Source organism: Ochotona curzoniae, unplaced genomic scaffold (assembly GCF_017591425.1).
Source record: "Ochotona curzoniae isolate NIBS_2020 unplaced genomic scaffold, NIBS_Ocur_1.0 contig_2321, whole genome shotgun sequence".
Classification (NCBI taxonomy): domain Eukaryota; kingdom Metazoa; phylum Chordata; class Mammalia; order Lagomorpha; family Ochotonidae; genus Ochotona; species Ochotona curzoniae.
Genome location: NW_024465421.1, coordinates 14196056 through 14211117, shown reverse-complemented (window position 1 = coordinate 14211117; position 15062 = coordinate 14196056). Strand labels below are relative to the sequence as shown.

The window sequence follows — 15062 nt, the reverse complement described above, 5'->3', positions numbered from 1 at the left end:
TTGCCAGTCTCTGGGGGTTTGCCTTGTCCACAGCGTGTTTTTGGTAGTCATGTCTGAAATAGGCGTGCTATGCCGTACAAGGTATTTGTTATGGATTTATCATTACTTTTCCGTGGGAGGGCTGAGATGGAAGCAAACATGCCCATTTATGGTAGCGTTTTCCATGAGGCCATCCCGGTCCCTTCGCCAACTGCCCAGCCTTGCGCAGCAGCCTCGTTGGCCCTGCCCCTGGGGAGCTCCCCACCCTGTCCTCTGTGGGAGCCATCGGGACAGACTGGACCAGAGGACATTAGAGAGGAAATAGGAATTCTTTTTTCCTGCCCTTTCTTCCTGGAAAGTTTTTTTTTTTTTCTTTTTTGGATGGGGATGTGTGTGTGTGTTGAGAGCTTGTCTCTTCCCTTTTTGCAATGCCTTGAATCCCAAACAGGTGAATTTGATACTGATGGCCCCATTGTGTAATTCCAAGACTGGATATCCATCAGATTCTCCTGGAAAACCAAGCACACTTTAAGTCCATTAGACTCATGGCAGCTCACAATTAAACTTGAAAGTGATCTTCCCTGGCTTCTGCAAACCTCAGTTTTCCCATCCGTGAAACAGGGTTAATGGGAAGAGCTGGCACTTGCTGAACTGTTTGGCCAGGCAGCACGTTAAACCCTTGGGGGGCATTTTTTTTTACTTCAGTCTTCATGACCTTTAGATTAGAATCTTGTTGTTCTTGATGTGTAAGTGTAGAGTCTGAAGCGACTTGCGATGGCATCACTAGCAAAGAGGGAAGACAAGGCTTCTAGAAACCCAGTTCTGGATATCTCCTGGGCCTGAAAAACTCCCCTTTAGGGAAAGGTGGCGAATTGTACTTCTGAAGGGCTCAGCTCAGCACCTGCTCCTGGGCTGCCTTCCCGGATGACCAGAGCTGCCCTGGGGCTGGCTTGCAGTGGCACAGCCAGTGTTGGGCAGAGCCGGGCGGGCTCTCATGTGCTCTTTGCAGAGATATATCCCGAAACTTACTTTTAGGACACCTCTTTTCATAACCTAGCTCCACCGTGGGCTTCGACGCTGGAGAGAACTTTATGCTTCATCACAGCCAAGTGTCCTTCCCTGTGGAGTCAATGACATGCTCTGGGTGTCTTGGCAAGTTTGGAGTTTGTGTGGGTCCCCTGGACATGGAGGCGTGCCGCTGTGCCGTACCTGGGAGATGTTTGCCTTTCCCAGGAGCCCTTTCCCTCCTTTGGTCTCTGCCTTCTACCCTTGGCTTTAAAAAAAAAAAGTTTTTAAAGATTTATTTCTTGTGAATGGCGGAGTTACAGAGAAACTTCCATGCTCTGGTTTACTTTCCAAATGGCCGCAACGCCGGAGCTAGCCTGATTAGCTTTTTTTGGGTCTTCCATGCAGGTGCAGGGGTCCAAGCACATAGACCATCCTGTACTGCTTTCCTAGGGCATAAGCAGGGAGCTGGATTGACGTGAAGCAGCCAGGACTTGAACTGGGTACCTATATAGGATGCTGGTGTTGCAAATGAAGGTTTAACATGATGCTCCATAGTGCCAGCCTCACCCTTAACTTTAAATCCATGTAAGGGGGGGCCACGTGAAGGAGAGAGGGTAGATCTGGGCCCAAGTCAAGTGAGGATGTGGGGAGCAGGTGCCTGCCATACCAGAGGGGAGGAGGCCAGCCATCTCCCAGGGAGCATCCCTTATCGGAATCACAGGGCTCCATGCCCCCTTGTGCACATGTGACCTTGCCACATGACCTTGGCCATGCTGTCCACCCAGCCTCCTGAGGGCACACCTGTGACTCAAATAGCTAGAGGTGGCCTCTGCAGGGAGTGTGTGGATGTTGCATCTGTTTCTGTGAGGGACCGGGGCACCCGCAGGGTTTGGTATCCCCCAGGGATCCTGGTACCACTACCCAACCCCCACCCCAGGTAGCCAGAGTCGGCTCCCTCCCCTGGGGAAAAAGCAGGTGTCCACACAGATCACAGCGTCCTCCCCTGGGGAATCCTTGCTGGCCATGCTGGCCGCAGCTGGAGAATTGTCTTCCCATTCATTCCCCTGATCATGGCTAGTCCGGTGTTTTCCAAAAGTAGGTAGAAAGTAGAATTCAAAGATAAATTTATTTTTTTAAAACCTCTTTTTTTTTTCTTGATCTGAGAAATAGAAGAGGCAGAGTGTTCCCGTCCACTGGTCTGTCCTCCAAAGGCCAGGGCGAGAGCGGGCAACTCAGGCTGGGTCTCCCTGGTGGTGGCAGGGAGCCAGCCCCTGGAGGCGGCCCTCGTGCCGCCCAGGCTCTGAATGAGCAGGAGGTGGACATTGGTCCCTGGTCCTCTACCAGGGGGCTTGGGTGATGTACTTGAGAAGCCGAATGCCTGCCCTGCAAGATTGATTTTGGTATATTAACCATGAGATTCATGCATATCAAGAAACTCATGGAAAATGCACTCTCTATAAATATATACATGCATTTCAAGTTTCTGGCAGGCAGAGGAGTAAGGTCCTTCCAGCTGGAGCATTGTACGGAAACCTATGGCCTGCCCCGTCCTTACCTCTGTGGCTTGGCAGGGGCCTCAGCAGCCTTGGGGCTGGGTTGTCTCTCTCTGTTAGTGTCTTGGACAGGTGTTTGAGCTTCCCCAGGGAAGCTATGGGCCAGGCCTGGTAACGGACAAGTACCATCCCCTTGGTTCATTGATTCCCTTTGATTCGTGTGTCCTCAGTGCTAAAGTGCTCTGTGCTCCCCAAGTTCTCTGGTGAAGACAACCCGGTGGTAAAAGGGACAAAAGCAGCTGAGCCATCTCCAGTGGCCTATGTCCTCAGTGTGGGTCACAGGTATCCTAAAGTGGCAGAGCCAGGCTGGTCCACTACTGCTTTTTGTAAAGGGAAAGTGGAAGGCGCAGAGATTGAGGTGGGGGTGGGAGTAGATAGCCTTGAGCCAGCCTCTACTGCTTTTCCAGGTCTCTGAGTAAGTGCTTTTATTCGGACTCGATCATACATAGTCGTGCAACAGTGGGCAAGTTACCAGAATGCTGTGTGCCTCAGTTTCCCCGTTGATAAAACGGAAGTAGTGTTGCATCTCCCAGGGTCTTAGAGGGGGACTAAGTAAGATAATGACTGTTATGAAGTAAGACTGTATGACTGTTGCTGCTGGGGCTAGTCTAGTTGCCTTGGATACCCGTGAGGGTATGGATCCAGGACCCCCTTTGGATGTTCCAGTCTCCTCTCTAGGTTGTATTTCAGGCCTCATGCTGTACAAAGCTATGAAGGTAGTTGTTGAAATAAGTTATTTAAGGAATAGTAACAAGGGAGGAAGTCTACATGGTCAGCACACATGCAATGTGTTAAAAGATTTATTTGCTTATTTGAATGGTATAGTTACAGAGAGAGAAGAGACGTAGAGATATTCCATCTGCTGGCTCACTCCCCAAATAGCTGTAATGGCTGGAGCAGTGTTGGTTTGAAACCAGGAGCTAGGAGCTTCATTGGGTTTTCACGTGGATGCAGGAACCTGAGCATTTGGGCTGTCCTCCACTGTTTTCCCAGACCATAAGCAGGGAGCTGGATAGGAAGTAGAACAGCTGGGACTTGAATAATTGTTCCTATGGGATGCTGGCATTGCAGGTGGTGGCTTCCCAGGCACGCCACAGCAATTGCCCCATACATGCAATTAAAAAAAAAAAAAAACTTGCCGTCTGCATTGGTTGTGTGCACAGATGCAGAGTCTGTATACGAATGCCGCCTGTGCTACAAACGTGTGGGTCTCTCTGTGTTTGTTCAAGGGAAATTCTGTGGCTGCATGGTGTTTTGGGGGGCCCCAGATCCATAGGAGTGAAGTAGCTTGACTTAGGTTCTGTCTGGGACTTGGATGCCTCAGTGGCGTGCGGGATAGGGCACCGTGCCACCCTCTTCTCAACGGGTTTGAACACAGAAGTGGGAATGATGAATTTCTCCACCTCCCTGATACCCCTGGCCCCAAATGCCTCAGGGGATCTGGGTTCCAAGGCGCACAGTCTGGGAAACGCCATCACAGCTGAACCCCAGCTTCTGCTGCCTCATTCTCTTGCTTTTGACCAAAGCAGATGTCACACATCGTAACTGTCAGGGGCATCAAAGCACTGGGCCAGCAGCCAGCGACGACTCCTCCTTTTTTGGTCTGAGCCCGAATCTTTGCATTTGATCTTGTTTATGTTTTTGACCTTGAGATTAGATAGGGGTCTGGCTGTGGAGATACATGTGTCCCTTTATTTTTCTGTTGTTTTTCTTGCTGTTTTTTTTTTTTCTCTGTACTTAACATCCCTAATGTGTACTAATAGAGGAAGGGGGGCAGTTTTATGTTGGGTGTATTTTGAAGCACATTTCAGGAGAATGAGGAAAGACAACTGAAGTGGTTTTATATCCAGTCCAAACAGACTTCAAAAGCTTGATAGGAAAATGAAGTTAAAAAAAGCTAAGTTTGGGAGTGGCTGTAGTCCTAGCAGCTAAATGAGGTACCTGAGCGTCTCACCAGAGAACTCAGGTCCAACTTCCAGCTGCAGCTTCTAGCTCTGCCTGTGGCACCTGCAGATGCTTGCTGATCGCTGCCACCCTGTTGGGAGCCCTGATGGAGTTCCCAGCTCTGGTTCAGGCCTTGAGAGAGTATTGGGCTGAGGGAGGAAGGGTTGAACCAGTGGATGAAGGAAGGTCAATTTCTCTCACTGCTTTTATTGCCTCTCAAATATCTTCAAGGTTTTGTTTCTTTTTAAATTCAATTCAATTTTTATGAGAAAATGTGTTAAAAATCATGCATGATTGGTTCATAGCACACATTTTTCAAGGATAGAAGATTCCTCTTAGGCATGGGTTTCTAAAATGTTCTGCTAGAAACCTTGAACTGGAAAGGGTCTTGCTTGCAGACTTAGTTAAGGCCCCTGGAGGGTGTACACTCAGTGTGACTCCCTATGGACCAGGAGATGGAAGGCCAGCCCGAAGCCCTTTTCTGTCCCAGCTGGCCAGCTGCTGCATCCCCAAAGGTCATTTTTCCTCTGGCCTCCATCACCACAGAGCTGTCCCGCTGGGCTTGCAGCCTCATCTGGACACACACAGAAGGCGTGTCCTCCTTATATCCGTTGCCTTTGAGTCAGGAGTATGTCTGTCACAGCTGCCATCGTCTGACATCACATGTGCCAGGAGACTTCATCAGGTGCTCGGTTAAGAGACGAGGAGAGGAGAGAGTCCATCACTAATTGGTCTGCAGGACTGAGGAGAGTGTGACTTGAAGGTCCAGTGGGAGATGAAGCAGTGTCTCTATTAAGCCCAGATGGAAGATGGCAAACAGAACAGCTGTCTGATGGGTCACTTCCCAGTTACCCCCAATAGCCAAGACTAGGTCAAGCTGAAACCAGGAACTCAATCTAGGTCACCACATTGTGATGGTAACTCAACCATTAGAGCCATCGCCAGTCTTGCCCATACCCCCATACCACCACCAGGTGCATTAGCAGGAAGCTGGAGTTGGCAGTTGGAGCCTGGCACGCACCAATGGGAGGTGTGATGTCCATCCTGCCATGTTAACTCTTAGGATGCATGCCCAGGGTGATTCACGTTTTCCAAATACCCGGCTGGTCTGTGATGGTCTATCAAGCTCAAATGAGAGAAGAATCGGTTCTAGAGTCGGACTCCAGTTTAAATGCTGGCTCTGCCACCTCTTACGAGTGAAACATTCTGATTGATCTACTGTCGGCGCCCCAATTTCCTATGCTCACAGTGCTGCTGGCTGCAAGCACCCAGCCCTCAGGCTGCAGTGCTGTAAGCTGATGGTACCATCTGGTCCACTGCTTGTGATCACAGAACCCCAGACCTACTGGACACAAGGCCGCAGAGGGAGATGGCATAGCATAGCACCTGCTTGCATTCTGGGTGTGAGGGAGGCAGCAAAGTACACTTACCTTTTGATTCCGTGTCTCCACAAAATGGAGCAAGGGGAATGTCCCACCCAGAACAGCCCTTGTCAACAGTGAGCAGTCGCCCTGGGGCCAGTCAGCTTTCGGCCTGTTCACTTCCTGCCTGGAGGACAGCCTGTGAGCCCCAGCAGTGTTTCCCTTTTAGATATTCCCTAATCTCCCCCAAAAGGTCAGGTCTGTGTAAATACACAAAAGCCACAACAGCATCTTCATGCCAAAGAGTGTAGCAAGCAAAGGCTCGGATAGAAAATACCAAGGTGCTGTTTGCATTTTTGTGTTCATCTCTGTTTTTAGGAAGAGGAGTGAAGTCAGATACAACTTTATTTCTAACAGCTCCACTTAATTTCTTGAGATTGTCTATGGAAGGGATGGCTTCTTTTAAGATTTATTTTATTAATTTCAAAGGCAGAGAGGTTGGGGAGAGAGAGCGAGAGAGAGAGAAAAAAAAACTTCCATCTGCTTGTTCACATGGCTGCAATATCTGGGACTGTTAGGCCAAAGCCATAGGAGCCTGGGACTCTATCTGGGTCTCCTACACGGATGGCACAGCCCAAGCACTTGGCCCATTCTCTGTTGCTTTCCTAGCCCATAAGCAGGGAGCTGGATTGAAAGTGGAGCAGCCAAGGCATGAACTGGTACTTCTATGGGATGCCAGTGATTGCAGGCAGAGGATTAGAAGTTAAATTGTCACACTGGCCCCACAATGTTTTAAAAAGTCTAACACTGTCAGGGGTCTTAAGGTGGAAGCCCGAGGTAGTGTCCTTGGTATCAACTGGGAACTTGTCAGAGGTGCGGGTTCTTGAGCCCTACCCAGACCTGGTCGCTCAGATGCTGATGTAGGAAGAAAATATGTAAGTACCATTAAAGTTGCCAGCAAGAGCCAGTGCCTTACTCTGCAAGAAGTAGTGGGTCTTTGTAGTTTAATTTGTTACCTGGAGTTCTTCCAGGTAGAAGGGACTATTTTTTTTTTAAACTGAGTAAGAGCAAGAGGTACTAGGAGGAGCCCATTGGTTTATTATATCCGAGGCCAAGTTCAGTAATAATGTTAAAAGGCAGGATACATCACTAATAAATTGTGTGTAATATGTGTCCTTTATAATTCTTTATTTTGCTGTTTGAATAAAGTGATAACTGATTTAGAGAATGATTCACTAGTTTTTCTATATTTGTTTGAAAAACAAAAAGATTGACAGGAGGAGGAAAGAGATTTTCCCATGCTCAAGGTTGGGAATCAGAAAATTGATCCAGGTCTCCCTCCGGATGGCAGAGACCCACATAACTTGAGCCATCACCCAGGGTGCACATCAGCAGGAAGCTGGGATCAGAAGCAGAGTAGGAACCGGGCACTCTGATATAGAATGTAGCGGTCCCAGTGGTATCGTAATTGCTATGCGAAACACCTGCCCTTCATCTTTTTTTTTAGTCAATCAGTTCCTTAATCGGATGCCCTGAGGAGCATCACCTTCTCTTCCAAACAGTCAGTATCTGGGTTTTATTGTTGTTACAAGAAGTAGACATTGGAGTACCAATTTCTCCCATCACACACCAGGTCCCTGGCTCTGGGGTTGGCTGTTGGGCTGTGGGGACTCAGTCATGGGCTAGAAAGTGTCTTGCTTTCCTGTGGAGGATGTTCTTGGTGAAATTAAAGGGGCTGGGAATTCTTTCCTGTTGAAGTAGAGAGCCCGGTCCTGGTGGCCATCCATCCTCACTGAACAAGTGCCTCCTTTCCTGGGAGTGCAGCCTCAGTGAATGGGGAGAGCCAGAGCAGGTTGGAGGAGGTGAGGAGTGGGGGTGGGCATTACCAGGGCAGCACCTGCAGGCAGTGTCAAGGTTTAGAATGGGAACACATTAGGCCCAGCAGGGCTTGCTGCCCCTGCACCTGACTTCAAGGATACACCTGGATGGCAGGTTGGAAAATCATTCCCCAGGGTGCTCCCTGACTTAGAGAAAAGTTAACCACTTGAAATCCTACACCAGACTTCTCCTTTGCAATTATTTAGTTACCCTGAGAACGAATTTTTTAAAAAAGATTTATTATATTGGAAAGATATACAGAGAAAAGGAGAGACAAAAAGAAAGATCTTCCATCCACTGATTCAATACCCAAGTAGCCACAATGGCTGAAACTGAGCTGATCTGAAACCAGAAGCCAGGAGCTTCTTACAGGTCCCCCATGTGGGTGCCGGGTTTGGGCTATCCTCTACTGCTTTCCCAGGCCACGAGGAGAGAGCTAGATAGGCAGTAGGGTAGTTGGGTCATGAATTGGCGCCCATATGGGATCCTAGTGCATGCAAGGTGAGGATTTTAGCCACTAGGGTGCCACCCTGGGCCCAGTAGAATATTTTTTGGTCAGTTTTCCAAATGTTATGTTGATTTCCCCAGTATCATACAAGGATAGTTTTTATTTATATATTTATTTATTGCACATTTTGGAGAATTTCATGATAAGTGAATTTATACAAGTATAAATGATACAATAGTAGTCAGTTAAAATGGAAATCTTTGTTGTGAGTTGAATTTGCCTATTAAAGCTCTGTTTAGGTTACAGCCTCCAGGGTAGTGGATATTCCTTGATTGGCACGGCATCCTTGGAGGGCATCCAGGTGCTGCCAGGTACTGCTGTCCCAGCCTGCCCCACGGTGCACATCTTGGTCCTGTGTTGGTGGATCCAGTTTATTTTTATGGGCTAAATTCCAAGAACTCCTAAGTGCAAGTCAAGGAATGAGCTAATTCCCCTCCCCCATTTAATTTCCACCCCCTTCTTTTTATTTGGAAGACGGAGATATAGAGAGGGAGATCTTCCATGTATTGATTCCCTCCCCCAAACATCTGCCAGATCCAGGCTGAAGCCAGGAGCCAGGAACTCAATCTGAATCTTCTGCATTGGGTGACAGGTCAACTATTTGAGCTGACACCTGCTGCTTCCAGGCTGGTCTTGACAGTTGAGCTACCACTGGAACATAGGGATTCTTATGTGGGCTGTAGGTGTCCTAACCAGCATCCTAACCACGAAGCCAAGCGGCTACCCTGACATTTTTATTTTAGAGAGAGAGAGAAACTCCCAATTACTGATGAACACCTCCACCCACAAAGGCTCCTGCTTGGATGGGGTTGGGCTGAAGTCAGGAGCAGGAACTCAATTCAGGTCTCCTATATGGGTAGCAGGAACCTAATGGCTGGAGCTGTCCCTCTGTCCTACTCCTGTCCCCTCTTGGCTTCACATCAGCAGAAAGCTGCAGGTAAGAGGTTGAGAGAGGCTTTGATGTCTGGTATTGCGTTGTGGGATTCTAGCATCTTAGCTGGTGGCCTTTGAGGACAGTACCTGCCCTGTGATGCTAAATATTTCTTTAATGAGCTCTTCTATCTACTCTGTTACAGTTCCCTATTTTTTAAATGCATAATTGAGGTGCTATACAGCTCACCTATTTATGTAACTGAAAGGCCTTGAGTATATTCATAGATTTGAATATTCATTACTGTAGTATATTTAGAGCGTCTTTTTCACCCTCAAAAGACCATATACATTTTAATTGTCACTTTATAAAGGATGTATTTCTTTGAAAGATAGTAACAGAGAAAGGGAAAGGCAAAGAGGATTACAGACATACATGCACACATCTTCCGTCATCTGGTTCACTCCTTAAATGCCCACTGCTACTGCTGAAGCCAAGAGCCTGGAATTCTGCTTGGCTCTCCCTCATGCGTAGAGGGACTCAAGCCCTCGAGCCATCGACTGCTTTCCAAGGCACATGACCAGGAAGCTGGATCAGAAGTGGAGTGACCAGGGTTTGAACCAGGCAATCTACTGAGGGCCGTGGGCATTCCAAGCAGCGGCTAAGTCCACTGTGCCCCAGTACCTGCCCCAAATGCCACCCTCTGGCTTTGGAAATCTGTAATCTACTTTCTAACTCTGCAGACTTGCTGCACGGTTTATACAAATGGTATCATACAGTGCGTGATCCTTTGTGTGTGGCTACTTGGGCTTAGAATGTTATGTTTTTAAGGTTCAGCCATATTCCAGCAGATGTCAGCATTTCATTGCTTTTCATGACTAAATAGTATTCCATGCTATGGATAAATCACATTTCATTTCTCCTTTTATTCATTCTTGGAAATGTGGATTGTTTCTGCTTTTTGGCTCTTACAAATAACCTGCGCTAAACATGTATATGTGAATTGTGTTTCTGCCGAGTTTATCTCCAGGAGTGAAGTTTTTGAACCAAGTGGAAGTTCCATGGTAATCATTTGAGGTTACCTATCATTCTTGCAGTAACAAGGAGTGGGCATTTTCCAACAGCCACACTTTTTCCTTGCTAGTAACTGTGAAAATAACATGCTTGCATCTCAAGTCTCATGCGGATGGCTGCTGGGGATATTTCTTGGGTTTAGCAATACAGATCCTTTTCCCGATCCTTGGGCAACATAAACCCCACCAGGGGAACACGCTCCTCGTGTGGGCTGTTTCTACAAATGGCAGCCAGGTGACAGTTATTCCTGTTTAAGGCTTGGTGCTGCCCAGTTCTGACCCCATCCTTTTCTTCCACAGGGGACCAACCAGGCAACATGGCACAACTCGGCGACGATGAGAAATTCCTCTTCGTGGACAAGAACTTCATCAACAGCCCAGTGGCCCAGGCTGACTGGGTGGCCAAGAAGCTGGTGTGGGTCCCTTCGGAGAAACAGGGCTTCGAGGCTGCCAGTGTCAAGGAAGAGAAGGGGGATGAGGTGATCGTGGAGCTGGTGGAGAACGGGAAGAAGATCACCGTGGGCAAGGATGACATCCAGAAGATGAACCCGCCCAAGTTCTCCAAGGTGGAGGACATGGCGGAACTGACGTGTCTCAATGAGGCTTCCGTGCTACACAACCTGAGGGAGAGGTACTTCTCGGGCCTCATCTATGTGAGTACCTGGGCCTGTTGGGTCCCTCTCCTGGTTTCCTGCACCTGTCAGAGTGGGAGGGGCTTAGAAGTCTGTCTGGGTTCAGCTTGGGGACCTGAAGATGCTGTGGGAGGAGATGGTGTATTGAGGGATGGAATCATTCTTGAATGGGTTCCTATCTCAGCCCTGCCCCACCTACTTTTTGTTGTTTTTTTAAACATTCAGTCATTTTTCTTGAAAAGGCAGGTTTAGAGAACAAACACAGAGAAATCTTCCGTTTGCAAATGGCCACAATGGCCAGAGCTGAGCCAAATGGAAGCTGGGAGCCAGGAGCTTCTTTAAGTCTCCCATGTGGGTGCAGGGTCCAAAGGACCTGGGCCATCCTCTACTGCTTTCCCAGGCTGTAAGCGGGGAGCTGAATGGAAATTGAAGAAACAGGACATGAACCAGTGCCCATACTTGCAGGGGAAGGATTAGCAAGTTGAGCCACCGTGCCAGTTTTCCCCAACCCAAAAAGCCCAGATCTACTTCTGTGACACTGAGCAAGTCATCTCACCCCTCGGAGCCTCAGTATTACTGTCTTTGAAATGGGAAAAATCACCATCGCTGAGTAAGAAGAGGTATGATGAGTCTGTGTGATCCATGTAACAGGTCTTCAACAGCTTGCGGAAAATGTAATCAATTTTTTTAAAAGCTGGCACCCACATACTTAGCTTGTTGTTCCATTTTCCATGAACACTTGAAAGGAATCCCACAGGCGTAGTGCAGGGGGAGGGACACCACTCAGCAGGTATTGGCGATGTCCGTTCTTGGCCTTCTCCCACTGGGCCTGCGGAATGTGCCCGTGACGTTTTGGGAATGGCTGGTCTGTCCTGGCAGGTGGATGGGCAGGAGACAAGAGCAGCCACGTGGGAATTACCCGGAGGGGACCCTGGACATGTCTGGGTGGATGGTGTAGGTCAGAGAGACTAGAGTTTGTACTGTTCAATATGATAGTCCCTGGCCACTGGGCCAGCTACTTTGAGATGATAATTAAGATAACCATTTAACAATGCGTTTCTTAAGCTGCGCTGACCGTATGTGCACAACTGCCACCTGTGGAGAATGTGTGTATTGGATTGCATTGGTCTAGACCACTCCCAACATCACAGGTCTGTTGAATGGACAGCCTGAACTCTCGGGGCCTCGAGTCGTCGCTGGGCTTGCCCCAACTCCCCTTCACGTGGTCCCTGATGTCAAGCCCCTTGGCCCAGCCTAGGTGTCGTTTTTATTTCAAAAAGGCCCTCCTTACCCCCTGGACAGATGAACCTGTCCCAGTGTCATGGGGCAGACGAGTGGCCCGGGCCTTGTAGAATGGGCCTGTAGGAAGAGGGGAGTGCCGGATGTGCCTCCTCTAACGTGGCAGGTTCACGGACCACTGGATGTGTGTGTGTGGTTGGTTTGTGTCACTGGGTCACTACCATGAACATCCTTCTCAAGGTCATCGGAACCGTCCCTTCCGTCCCTGCGTCCTGTGAGTTCCGCCCTGCCTGCTTTGCCATGCTGTAAAGGAGACAGAATCCCTTGCCTTCTGCAGGAACGTGCTGCACATTTTTTTCCTAATTAGGAAAATCAGGCACATTCCAGGGGGGAGTTTTGGAAAATTCAAAGAAGCAGAGCAAGCCCCAAACTCAGCGCTCACCCAGAGACAAGGCGTGCTCTTGCTGTGCCTTCTGGTGAGGAGGCAGCTCGAGGGCCTGCCCTGTGAGGCGGTCATGGCTTTCTCTTGGTCCCAAGTTCAAATCCCTGCTGAGCACTTCTCTATCACCGTCAGCCCAGGATGGCCTTGTAAGGACTGTGTCATCTCTCCTGTGAGATGGGGCCCTTAGCTGCTTGAGTTGGGGCTATTTAGGAAGAGCTTGTAGTGGATTTAAAAAAAATGTTTATGCTAAATTTATGTAAAAGATTTTTACAGCATTGTTGTTTGAAAGGCAGAGTGACAATGAGAGACCATTCTTCCATCTGCCAGTGCATTCCCATTTATGGCCCCAACAGCCAGGGCTGGGCCAGGCTGAAGCCAGGAGCCAGGAACTCCCATGTGAGTCTCTTCCACATGGCAGTAGGCACTTTGGCCCATCATCTGCTGCCTTCCTAGACACTTGAGCATGGAGCTAGATTGGAAGCAGAGCATCTGGGGCTTGAACCAACACACTGATAGGAGGTGGTGGTATGGCAAGCAGCTTACCTGCTGGACCACAAGGCTATTTCTGTAGTGGCTTTCTAAGAGCCCAGAGGGTAGGGGAACTACTCAGGTCTATGATATAGCCCCTTCAAGCCAGGTCCTGTACTTTGATGTGCTTTATCTCAGGTTCCGAACTCCGCATTAAGTGAAGTGGGCTTGTCCCATTTTATGGGTGGACAAGTTAAGGCCCAAATAAAGGTCAAGTCCACCTTTGTTTTCCTAATTGAGTAGAGGAAGTTGCTTTGTGTGGGGCCTTCCTTGTTGGGAAATGTCATTGACCTGTTGATGTTGGTACTTTCGACATCAGTTGGGGCTTCTTGGAGCTAAGGTTGCCCATCCAAGATGTGTCACCTCCTACTCGGTAGCTGAGAAGGCCCACAGGTCCACTTCACCTATTGCCCTCTGACACACACTTGGTGCTCAAAATAGAAATTGGGGGACTGGTGGAAATGAGGGGCTTGGGTAAGTCCCGAGACCCCGAAAATCTTCTGCCAGGAAATTAGACCTCAAATCAAAGCTGCAAATTCTTGCTCTTTCTCCAGACAGAGGAGATTAAAACCCTGACAGCCTTGTGACCACCATGTGCTCCTGCTGTCTTGTTCCTTTCTGATCAGTTTAATCCCATAGTGGAAAGATAGAGAACAAAAGGGGACAGAAAGTTATTCTACAGACCCAAGGCAAGACAACAGAGGACTCTCAATAGTAGCTCTGTAGTAGGTGATGCCAAGTCCATGGCTGAGGCTACCTGCTGTGCTTGACTTTGACCTATGTGGTCAGCATGCCTCCTGCCCACGTGGAGCCTTTGAGAAGGCCTTGACAGAGCTTTTGGTCTCTGGGTTCTGGAAGAGTCAATAGAAGGCAAAAGAACCTGTTGCCCTATCTGAGAGACACAGACTTGGAGCATCTAGAGCTAACCTGGGTGCTGCAGGTTGCTGTAGACCGTGTGGAGCCAGGGCTGTAAGTCTCTAGGTTCAAGGCTCCTGGCCTCAATGGATGCTGTCATCGTTTGGGTGTTCTCTGCCTGGAGCTTTTCAGGGACCTCTCCAGTTGTTGGCTGTGTCCCTGGATTTTTTTCTTTTTTGCTGGGAGATGAAAAGTGTGAGCCTGGCTTTTGCTGGGTCTTCTCTCAAGGCCTCCTCAGCCTATTGGGTTCTTTGTGCCCCCCAGCAATAGGGAGGCTGCTTTCCCACCCTGCAGAGCAGGGGACCGAGGCAGAGAGGGCATGCCCGGTAGAGGAAGAGCCCTGGCGTCAGACTCTGGTCTTGTCTGCCTGTGGAAGTACGCATTCCCTGTCCTGCCCATTGCCCATGTGTGCACTGCACAACCCCTGTCCTGCACTTGCTTTATGAAAAAGTAGAGGCAAAGACACAACTCACCTGATGCGAGTCCATGACTTGGGGTCTGGCAATTGCACTGGGCACCTGCCGATGGGCACTGAGGGGCCTGTGAACCTTGGGAGAAATTAGCAACAATTGATGTCTGTGCAGGCTTGCTGGGTGGAGGTGAGAGTTCTTTCTGGGAGGCCCCACAGTGACAGCCCCTACTATGATTGCTTCAGAATTGACTTGGCTGGAAATTTTGGCTGACAGTTGCTATTGTCAATGTTCTTTATGGAAGAGATATGCCATTGTGTATGCCCATGTTTGCAGATAAAAAATACCTGCTGCTTAGAGAAGTTGGGTTACTTGATCAGAAACAGGGGAGTTCAAAGCCTGGTAAGGCCAGCCCTAGGGCCAACACTTTGAACGGTTACCTTGTGTCGTGGTTTCCATGATGCTACGAGACAGACACTACTACTTCATTTAACGATGAGGACCTGGAAACTCGGATGTGCTCAGATTTCCTATCTGTCATGGAGAAGTGGGTGGACTGCGAATCCAGACAAGACCAAGTCTAGGGTCAGGGTGACTGCTCACCATGGGCATGGGTTCCCATGGGCCGTGAGGGATAGGACCCTGGGCAGGTAGGAATGATGCTGTGGAAGCTGTTGTTAGCCTAGGCGAGCTGTCAGTGCACAGCGGGCAGGACTCTGAC

The 15062-nt window shown here is 48.9% G+C and overlaps 2 protein-coding genes across 4 annotated transcripts in view; both read left to right on the top strand.

The window, feature by feature from the left end:
• The window catches only part of CEP20 (centrosomal protein 20), a 38061-nt gene extending 27440 nt beyond the window's left edge, over positions 1-10621 (top strand). The window contains exon 5 of the mRNA XM_040973259.1: positions 10476-10621. Coding sequence (XP_040829193.1) covers positions 10476-10515 — 40 coding nt within the window. The 3' untranslated portion in view covers positions 10516-10621. The remainder of the gene's footprint in view (positions 1-10475) is intronic.
• MYH11 (myosin heavy chain 11) overlaps positions 10493-15062 on the top strand; it is a 69476-nt gene continuing 64906 nt past the window's right edge. For all 3 annotated transcript variants that reach the window (XM_040973252.1, XM_040973251.1, XM_040973253.1), the window contains exon 1: positions 10493-10828. In XM_040973252.1, the coding sequence (XP_040829186.1) occupies positions 10493-10828 (336 nt within the window). The remainder of the gene's footprint in view (positions 10829-15062) is intronic.